This window comes from Anneissia japonica, unplaced genomic scaffold (assembly GCF_011630105.1).
Source record: "Anneissia japonica isolate Jap-2015-1 unplaced genomic scaffold, ASM1163010v1 scaffold287754_len4335492_cov202, whole genome shotgun sequence".
In the NCBI taxonomy this organism is placed as follows: domain Eukaryota; kingdom Metazoa; phylum Echinodermata; class Crinoidea; order Comatulida; family Comatulidae; genus Anneissia; species Anneissia japonica.
The window spans coordinates 4,200,256-4,211,090 of record NW_022705543.1 but is presented as its reverse complement, the minus strand read 5'-3'; the positions used below and the strand labels follow the sequence as shown (position 1 = coordinate 4,211,090).

At 36.5% G+C, this 10,835-nt stretch overlaps 1 protein-coding gene across 1 annotated transcript; it reads right to left on the bottom strand.

Moving 5' to 3' along the window:
- Positions 1–704: 704 nt before the first annotated feature.
- On the bottom strand, positions 705–9,187 carry LOC117105714 (ectonucleoside triphosphate diphosphohydrolase 1-like). Its single transcript, XM_033246952.1, has 6 exons — positions 8,907–9,187; positions 6,812–7,063; positions 5,699–5,974; positions 3,729–3,839; positions 2,914–3,039; positions 705–2,029 (listed from the first exon to the last, which is right to left on the bottom strand). Exons 1-6 carry the CDS (start codon positions 9,102–9,104, stop codon positions 1,841–1,843), a joined length of 1,152 nt encoding a protein of 383 aa, XP_033102843.1. The 5' UTR covers positions 9,105–9,187; the 3' UTR covers positions 705–1,840.
- Positions 9,188–10,835: the final 1,648 nt, after the last annotated feature.

The window sequence follows — 10,835 nt, the reverse complement described above, 5'->3', positions numbered from 1 at the left end:
GGGGAGAAAAAAAAAATATATGTACTTTCTACATATTAGTAGACTCTAAAATCAATTAAATAAGCCTTTGAAACCCCTAAATTGTCAAAATTTTTGGGGCTTCGCCCTCGGGATCACTTTCGAAATCGAAGCTCGACCATCCACGCACACTTTGCTTTCGTCGGGGAAATCTGACCCCTCGTCGGGGCGTCGGTCCCCCTGTCGGGGACCTCGCCCCCCCCCCCGTTGGACAAATCCTGGCGCCACCCCTGATATATTTACTCCTTTTTTACAGTTAGTTAGAGAATATCGTTTCCTGTACGATAAAGTAACAGAAGATTTTTTGAAATATTAGAGTAAAGGGAAATGCATGGTCAGTAGCTAAGACTAATTCAACTGTAGAGAATGCAAGGTAGGAACGTTGGTAGGACTGGTGGAGGTAGGCCTGGTAGGTAGAATTACTCACTAGAGACTAGGTCTAGGCGGGTAGCCTATGAAGCATGGTTTCCATAAAGTCGCTCACCCTATCGGCGGTAGTCGCCGACATATAGCCTATGTCGAGAAGGTTGAACCTGGTTATTATATCTCTATGGGCTTTACTGACAATACGAGTATTGCATCACAGAGCAGAAGGCAGGTTTTAGTGGCGGCCTAGGCCTAAGCTGAGGTAGGGCCTCCTGACAGGAATAGGGTGACAGTATTGTTACACTAACGCTATGTTACTATTTCTATGTGTAGTAACTATTCATTTATTAATATTTATATGGAAACGTATATTAGTATTACAAGTACAAACTGTACAATTTAAACAAATATGTTACTGGATAGGCCTACACTTAGTACTATGAAACTTAATCAATACGTAAAACTTGTACATAAAAAAAAAAACATGTTCCCTTACTTTACAAGTTCAGATTACATATTTTGCCATCAACAATGGTTTTTACAATACAATGAATTAATTATGATAAACCCTAGGCCTATAGTTGACAGTTGCTATACTAATGCATGCTATATACAATATGTCATGTTTATTGATAGTAATTATTCGTTTATTTAATATTCTTATTATGAAAACTCATTATTACAAACTGTACAATTTTAAAATAATATTCATTGAGTAGTCCTATACGCTTAGTGCAACTGTGCATTGAAAGCACATTATAAACACGTTTATTGACCTCACTCACAGGCATAGAACGAGGAATGAGATTGACTATGAATTAATCATGACGTTAACTAATAAAAAATGTCACTTAAATCAGGCAATAAAAAAAGTAAGTGAGGTGTTGCTACTTCAATAATAATACACGACACAGCCACAAATACTACCTACGTTTTTTTTAGTCGATTTCACTTTCTCTACAGACATCAAAATATTTCTATTTTTAATAAAGAAAATCAGAATTTCATGCGTTATATAAAATTGTGTGTAATGGATAATGCCTCATCCTTCATCAAATTAAATATTGTTAAATAGGCCTATGATAACGGTTATTCTCGATTCTCGGTATTAGTATTGCCAAAATGATTGAAAGAAAGTACTGTAATGTTATTTACAGACAATATGTAGATCACACACACACAAAGAAGAAACTTCATTTAACGCCCCTCAACAACGGCATTTGCGTGACGTTTCATCCGTTTTTCTCTGCATATTTTGTTTTTGCGTTTTCCCTCTTTAACGTACATCTAAAAGCAAACACACTCGCCAATAGATTAGAGGATGAACAAGCAGAAATTATAATCATTTTTTTCTGAAGAGGAAGGTTATTCAAGTCACGTTCACCATTTTTTAAAGAAGTACGTTTTTTTCTTTTCTTTAAAGCCCGTGGCTCATCATTTACAACCAGTTTGAATTTTATCCTCGCTTCCGGAGATGGTAAATTATCAAGCATAGTCCTATAACGGCAGTTACAGCAAATAGTACAGCTACGACGATGAAAGCCGGTGAAGGGACCAGAGTGTCAGTTTCCGGCGCCTCGGCTGGGATCATGTTCGTTGCATTTAACATGTAGCCTAGGGCCCAGGATACACTTAAACCATTTACCTGGTGGAAGAAAATGAATTATTGTGGAGTCTTTACTTTCAGAAGGAAAAAGGACAACATCATTTTTTAATTGAAAATGTGTGGGAACATAATCATCGTTGGCGTCGTCTTCGTAAACTCTATCGTCGTTAAAATCGTGCTCACTATGTTCATCATCTAAACCATCATCATCAACATCGTTGTTGTCATCATCGATGTCACCATTGCCATCATTATCATAATCATCATCATTGTCGTAGTCAGTGTCGTCGAACAGGCCTGGACCCCCTGTCGTCCGACGAACGACTAGGATTTCGGATAAAAAAAATTTTTAAATAATAATTTGCTTATCCAAAGAATGTTATTTTGATTGCCAATCCTTAATATTGTGGTCTACAAGCACATTTAGGACCAGTCATAAAGTCATAAGTCATAAAAACTATCCCTGTGTAAACAATACCAGTGATTTTTTTTTTAAATTCCGGGCCGTCGACTGAAGTTTCGCGGCCCCTTCGTTTGGACACCTCCGTCTGACATGTCGGACCCCTTGCCGGCAAATTTCTGGCGCCACCACTGACCACCAGTGTCATCGACGTCGTTTTCTTCATCGGCATCACCGTCACATAACCATCGCCATCGTCGCTTCTTCATCATCATCATTACTATCGTGTCGTCGTGGTGATCTTCAACATCATAATCATCATGATCATCTTTATCAACATCGTCACTGTCATCTTCAACAACATTATCATCGTCATTATCATCAACATAACATCATCTTCATGAACACCATTATCGTCGTCGTCACTATCATAATCAGTTGTTCCCGTTATCAACTGTATGCCTGTTTATCTACATTAGCGATATGAATAATGCCAATCCATTATCTTAATCACATGACTTACTTTTCGTACAAATCTGATATTCCAAGAATCCTCAGTGAACTTGTATCCATTAACGAGTACTGCATAGATATAGTTGGCATTAAAGCAATACGTTTTAACGTATTCTTCTTTATTAGTGTTTTTGACCTATACATTAAAGAGATGTTATAGAGTCTATTTGGAATTACGAACGAATAAGCCTATTATCTACACATTATCTACACAATGATTAATTAGTTTTAACATTGTAATATCGTCATATAACCATCATTATTAAATTGAAATAATGATCACAACAATTACCATCATCAATATCATTAGCATTATCATAATTCCTATCCAAGATTAATCTTGTTATTTATTATTATTATCATTATTATCACCAACGTTAATAATAATAATAATAATAATAATAATAATAATAATAATAATAATAATAATAACAATATATTATTATCATCATCATCATCATCGTCATACCTCGATAGGTACTTGCGTCAATAAACTTGGAATGATGATTTGCTCAACCTGATATATTACTGTTATTGATATTGTTATTAATAGTACAGTATTTAATTCGTTTTATCGTCAGAGTCAAAAATATAGACGTATGGCTATCTAATTAAAATTTCCTAAAACAAGGAATGATTATGTGAATTAGTGAGACTTATTTTACACGTTCATTGCATATATATTGATATTATAATTTGGTATAGGAATTGCGTCTCCATTAGGGTATAAAAGATGTTTATACTGCGTACGGTAGTGTTTGTAAGTAAATGATTGAGAGAAGCTTTCACCAAGAACATGTAGCATGCATGCAAAATAATACTCACATCTTCCCAAGATCTCTGGCAGTAATCAAGTGCACCCTGGTTGAGTTCACTCATGCTGGCAGTCTCCCCCAAACCTATACCAGTTGTTGTGTAGTAGAAACTACTGAAAGCCTATGGAAATTGAACATTACTTATATCATTTTATTCATATTTACACTATTGTTATCCAACCAGTTAGAGGACCTCTTGGTTAGCTTTCCAATTGTGGGTCGCGTTGGCGTCAGAAATTCATGTCCGGCGGAGGGTCGGAAGCAAGGGGCCGACTAAAGCCTCGCTCGACGGCCATGAATAAAAAGTTAAAAAGAGTTTAGGCTTACTATGGTCCACATTGTGCTTTTTAGACCGCAGTGGGAATAGCAATCAAAATAAATTTATTTGGATAAGGTAAATTATTATTTTTTTTTATTTTTGATCCGACGACACTCGTGGCGTCGGACGACGAAAGGAAGGGGGGGGGGGGTCCAGGCCTTTCCAAGGGGGAGAGTATCCCCAGCTGGCGCCACCACCACTGCTAGTCAAGGATTTAAATTACATACGTCGATGGCCTAAATGTCCACACTATGAAATTGTATGCGACAAAAAATATGATATGCCCATATTTTGGTGAAATATGACATAATTATACCAATTATTATGTCCAATAGGCCAGATTTAAAGGCAGCATTGTAATTAGCAGCCTCTTTTTAAAATCTACTTGATTAATTTACACTGTTTTGAGTTGGGTTTTAGTTTTTCTCTTTTTAATTTCATGCATGCGTCCCACAAACTTTCCCATGACTCCTTGTTTGTCACTGATTACTGATGGTGAGTGCTTTCTGCAGGTCTAGGGATTTAAAACTCATGTTTGTCAAAAACATTCCTTTCGACCACCACATCACCGAGTCCCATTATCCAACATCTGCACCAACATTTTATTAATACCCCAAGATACGCCTAATTTGACTTGAAGTCGGACTGAATTATGGTTGAGTCAAAGAATGAAATATATATTAAGGGTGGGGGAGGGGCTGTAGAGCCCGCAAATGTAAACATCTACCACAAATGTAAAAATAACCGCAAATGTAAAAACATGGTACCCACAAATGTCATAACCGCAAATGTCATAACATGTCAACCATAAATGTGAAAAATAACCACAAATGTAACAAACCCACAAGTGTAAAAATCTCTTTAACCACAAATGTAAACACATTTCGCCTACAAATGTAAACATTTCCATTTTTATCTCGAAGTCAACCGCAAATATAAAAAAATCATATTATAAAATAAGCTATTATTAGATGTATGGGTGTGTTTGTGTGCGAGTGTTTCCTAAGCATTAAAATCCTTAAAATATTGAAAGACCCTAATCATCTGCTTACGATTTGAAAGGTGTCTGCGTATTTTACCTGCACACAACTGCAATGTGTACATTTTTTTCGCTGCCATATAAAGAAAATAAAAGCTATAGGAATTACAGAAACGAAATGTTGAGTAGTTGAAATATTAATTACAATAAATTATAGTTTCAGCTTTCAGTTTATTGTTTTATTTAGACATTGTCTACTGTGTCTAATGTCAAAGTTGTACGTAATATGAGTATGTATTACCGGAATTATTTAGAAATTTTCAATAATTAAACATTAAACACATTGTACCCATTTCATTTCATTGTTTTATACATATGTGTATGCAAGCAGGGATTTTTTACATTTGCGGTGTTATGATAAAAATGGTGGTAAAAATGGAAATTGTTACACTTGTGGGCGATTTTTTTTACATCTGTGGTTATTTTTACATTTGTGATTGACATGTTATGACATTTGTGGTTATCTTGACATTTTGGGTACAATGTTTTTACATTTGTAGTTATTTTTACATTTGTGGTGGTTTTTTACATTTGTGGGCTCTACAGGGACTGTCCGACAATGCCCTGGTAAGGTGGAAAATGCGAAAGCCCTTTAAGGCATGTTCAAGAGTATTTGGCGTACCATAAACTCTCCATAGACTGGTGGTTGAAACACACCATTTAATCCGCACGACTGGTGGGTGCATGGGATAGAGTCGCCTGTGATGAGGTTGAGGGCTTTTCGTCGGCATTCATCTCCGTTTCCTTTGCCAACCAATTTAAAAGTAAAATTTAGCGGAATAGCGACGTCCATAGGCCGATTCGTGCACGGAGGTGACCATACATCTTCCTGTGTTACTGTCTCGTTGAACCCCTCGTTACCACATGGGTTAAAAATTATTTCTGTGAAGTTAGCATCCTGCAATAATAATATCAATCGATCAACTATTCAGTTAGTCTATCGATCGATCTATCTATCAATGATCGAGATCAACAGTCAGCATATTGGACGATTCATTAGCATGTCTATTAATCGATCCATACGTCAGTTAGCGTCAATCGATCCATCCATCCATCAGTCGATTAATCGATCGATCCATCAATATTCGATTAATCTTTCGATCCATCTGTTAGTCTAACAATCGATTGATCGATCAGTTAGTCTTTAAATCGATCAATCGATCAACCTATCAGTTAGTCTATCAATCGATTTATCCATCAGTCTATAATTCGATCAATCCATCCATCAGTCTATTAACCGACTGATCCATCAGTTAGGCCTAGTCTATCGATTGATTGACCTATCAGTTAGTCTATCAATCGATCCATTCATCAGTCTATTAATCGTTCGATCCATTAGTTAGTTTATAATCGATCGACCTATCGGTTAGTCTATCAAATCCACCCATCAGTCTATTAATCGACATATCCATCCATCAGTTAGTCCATCGATCGATCCAGCAGTTAGTCTACCAATTGTTCGATCCATCAGTAAGTCTATTAATCGATCGATCTATAAGTTAGTCTATCTGTATTCAATTTCAGTTTATACTGTTACGATATATTGTAACATTTTGTATTTGTGTTCAAAACAAGGAACCCACACGCCATTGGATATGAGAGAGAAATCTATATAATTTGCTCTGTGGTTCATTAGAATACTATTAGGATGCAATACACATTAGATTTTAAATAATGCGTCCTAACTTTTCGTTAGGTAGCAGGCCTAATAGTTCATAAGAATACTTTGACTCACCTCAATAAGTTGAGCTATATACATTCTTTTAGCCTCAACATCGCCATAGCACAAGTAACTATGACTGTAAACGTTATAATTCACTCCATATAAGCGAAGTTTCTTCACACTATCCTCATGAGCAATGTCTTCTGCTTGGGAAGGTATAAACGATATCTGCATAGAAGCGCCCCCTAGATCAAGGGCTCCTATAGTTTTTGGTTCAACAGTAGTGTATAAAGAACGGACGTAACGAGCAAGTGATTTTGGGCTCTGAAATAGAAATAGCATCAGGTTAAGTAAAAGTAATTGAATGGAAACGAATAACAGTCTGATTTATTTATTAATAACGTATTCTTTACTTTTCCAACTAGGAAGAGCGTATTCTTAAACCTGGGAAGACTAATGAATCCTTTTGTTTTACCTTTCGAAGGTGACATAACAAATATGCCTTACACCGCGTATGCTCGGGAACAGAATAAATAGTCTAGGCGTATATTTATGTTCTGTATAGGCTAGAGTAATTGTTTACATGCCTTGACATTTGGCATACTAATCCTCAATTGAAACTACAAGAAGGCTTATATAATCTTGGGAGATAAATGGCATTATCACGTGACTCGCAGGTGCGAATCCAGAGATGTCTGAAAGGGGGCAGAAATTGGGTCGATCGAGATAACCCCACCATAGGGGTCTGGGGGAATTCCCGCGAAATCTTTGTTTCCTAGACACCCGAAAATAACCTCTGAGGCGTTTTGAGTGATCATTTTTTCTCTTTCTTTCTCTCTCTTTTTTGTTTTTGTTTTTTGTTTTTGTTTTCTTTCCAAAAGGCCCGGGCCCCCTCTAAATCCGCCCCAGACTCGCGCTCTTGGTACCGCTTTAAAAGATTGTTGTGTAACCTGCCGTCAGTGCGACCTCAGTACAAGTGCACAAACCAAATTCGCTGCTACGAATACGAACCTTGCAGTGCAGCTACCTATTAAAGACCAAAGTGCTTTAAGCAACGGCTTAGCCTTTTGGGAAAATGTAATGCTTTCAGACACATTCATCTTCTGGAGCTTCAATCGACCGAGCTTTGAGAATAAGCCAAGAGTAGTAAAACTGGCGGCATTGGCTGATAATGTCGATGAGAAAACATTATAAAAATTGTATATTGATTAAGAAAATGGAACGAAGTGGCAGAATTATAATGAAACTGTAGCGAAGCGGGCAACTACAGGAGAAATGATTGAGGCGTTAATACAAATGTGTTTATAATAATCTTACGAATGCAAAAATCCGGATAAATCATAGAAACACGGCATAAAATAATATACCATTTTCAACTAGGCCTAAATTCGCAACAATATCATAATTCATTGTTTTTGTTGGTATATTTTGCACAGACAGATAAATGATTTTTTATTTTACTAATGTTGCCGTTTCTGAGCATTCATTACCGTTGCCTAATATTATATTTTATAAATGTTTCAAATCATATGTGGATGCATCTTCATATAATTTGAATATTATATATATATATATATATTAAAGTATAAGGTTTATATAATTTCAATATAAATATATATATATATAATTTATATTTATACATATATATAATGAAGTATAATTTCAATTTCCATATATATATATGTATATTTAATTTGAATATATATATACTGTGTATATATACTGTATATATATATAATATATAGGCCTATATATATGTATATATAATATAATAGAATGTGTTTGGTATTATGACTATTAGTACCATTATTATACTAAATGTACTTGTGTATCGTATTCAACATGTTAACAAGTGTGCGATTACTTCTTCTAGAGTTTCCATATATATATATATACATATATAATTTATATTTATACATATATATTGAAGTATAACGTTTATATAATTTCAAATTATATATATGTATATATAATTTGAATATATATATATATACTGTGTATATATATAAATTTATACTGTATATATATATATATATTATATATAGGCCTATGTATATATATATATGTATATATAATATAATAGAATGTGTTTGGTATTATGACTATTAGTACCATTATTATACTAAATGTACTTGTGTATTCAACATGTTAACAAGTGTGCGATTACCTCTTCTAGAGTTTCCATGACATAGTTCAGCATAATCCATCCGGAAACACCCTCTTCACTTCCGTCGATGATGCGGGCGTCGTTATCGTTAAGAAATTCAAGCATAGTATTCCGGAGATACTTCCGGACCCACCAGAATATTGCATCACTTATAGTGGAATTCCGCTCACTAAAATAAGAACCATAATCGTTGCACATTTTAAGGCTTCTTAGGCATAACTATTTTAGGAGTGGAGTTGAATAGTTGGTGACTATGATGCTTGCCTTCCAATCCCAGGGTCCTGGGTTCAATTCCTGTCAGTGTTGCAGGATTGTTCTCACGACTAAAACAACTCACATTGAGTTTTACTTTGTGTAAAACATCGTGTGTTTATGTCCGTCTTGTGAAAGGGATTGTCACCTAGCCCTACAGGTAGGACAATGATATATTTTCTATCTTTGGCGCATGTATGTGTGTGCGCCGAAATAAATAAATAAATAAATAAATATAGATGTGTATAAGAGACAGGTATTATTGCGTCGCTTTCTTTCCATACCCTCACGTATAATATGCACGCATGCCCGGGTGGTATATAGTATTTGGTGCATTCGTTAGTTTTCCTTAATTATAAACATAACATAAAAACACTGTTTTGATGAAAAATACATATTGCCATATTACCGTACAGTGCCCTGCAGGCCTGTACTGGGCCTAATTTTCAACCCACGTGTACGTATTAAAGTACGTGTTCCTTTTGTACAAATTTGTAAAACTTACAACCCTTTACGAGCATTTTTATGGAACACACGAAAGCAAAATGTCCCCCGGTTGCCTTGGAGGTGTGTGACTCAACGTGCTATCGTGTGTGTATTCATCAATACATGTTAGGCACGGAGGTATAAAATATCTTATTTTATACTTCTGTGTGTTTGGTAGTCCTTATATAGGCCTAATTAAGCACCGTTTTTTGAGAGATGCGCAATTCCTTTTATTCACATTTTTTTAAATACTGTAAAGGCCAACTCAGACAGCGTCGTACGACGCAGCCCGACGCGATTCATCATCGGGGACAGTCTTGAGCCGTCGTGAGAAATATTAAACCTGTTTAATATTCTACGACGCAACTGCCATCGACGCAAACCATCGCGTCTGCGTTTAACTCACATAGACCCGACGCGGCAACAAATCGCGTCGAGCTGCGTCGTACGACACTGTAGTAGGCAGTTTTCGCCGCACGACGTTAACCTTAACGTTAACGGATGACGTCATAATTTATTCATCGTACGTTAATTTCAGGATTATACGTGCTCGACGTACGTTAGTTACGGGTTTGCGCATGTGTATTTCGATTTGTTTACAAAAGGGGCGGAATTTCGCTGCATGTTGGGTATTACGTTAAGTTAAGGTTAACGTCGTGCGGCGAAAACTACTACTATCTCGTATTGTCGTAGTCTGCGCAACTCTATTACACATCAGGGTGTCCCAAGTCTCCCGGAACTCGCGGGAGTCTCCCGGAAGTCGGGATGACCTTCCGCACTCCCGCAAACAAGCAAGATTCTCCCGGAAATAAGCCATCTCCCGCAAATTCATAAAATAGGTAGTTTTATGAATTTGTTTGTTTGTTTGTTTTGTTTGTTGATGGTGGCGCGCGAATGTGAAGTGGGTTGCTCGATGATCAGTTGAGGGGCGCTAATTCGCAAAATATGGTGATTTTAAGTGATTTTTAACTACTTGACCGATTTTTGGGGGGAGGGGTGACTGGGAGAGCGAGTAATTTTGTTGGGGAGGGGCGTGCACCCCCGCGCCCTAGATACGCCGCTGCGGCTGCTAGGTAGTCACGGACCACGCCTATACGCAGTTCAGCACAATGACGTGCAAGTTATGGGTTATTCTCCTACCTTACCTTTACCTTTATTTGCATAGTTGTCATACTGTCATTGTTTTTGTGA

Coding starts and splice junctions, on each gene's coding strand:
- LOC117105714 (XM_033246952.1), bottom strand. CDS start 9,104: ATGTGCAACGATTATGGTTCTTATTTTAGTGAGCGGAATTCCACTATA. Junction 3,040..3,728: donor GCCAGAGATCTTGGGAAGAT/GTGAGTATTATT, acceptor TTTAATGTATAG/GTCAAAAACACTAATAAAGA. Junction 2,030..2,913: donor ATATCAGATTTGTACGAAAA/GTAAGTCATGTG, acceptor TTCTTCCACCAG/GTAAATGGTTTAAGTGTATC.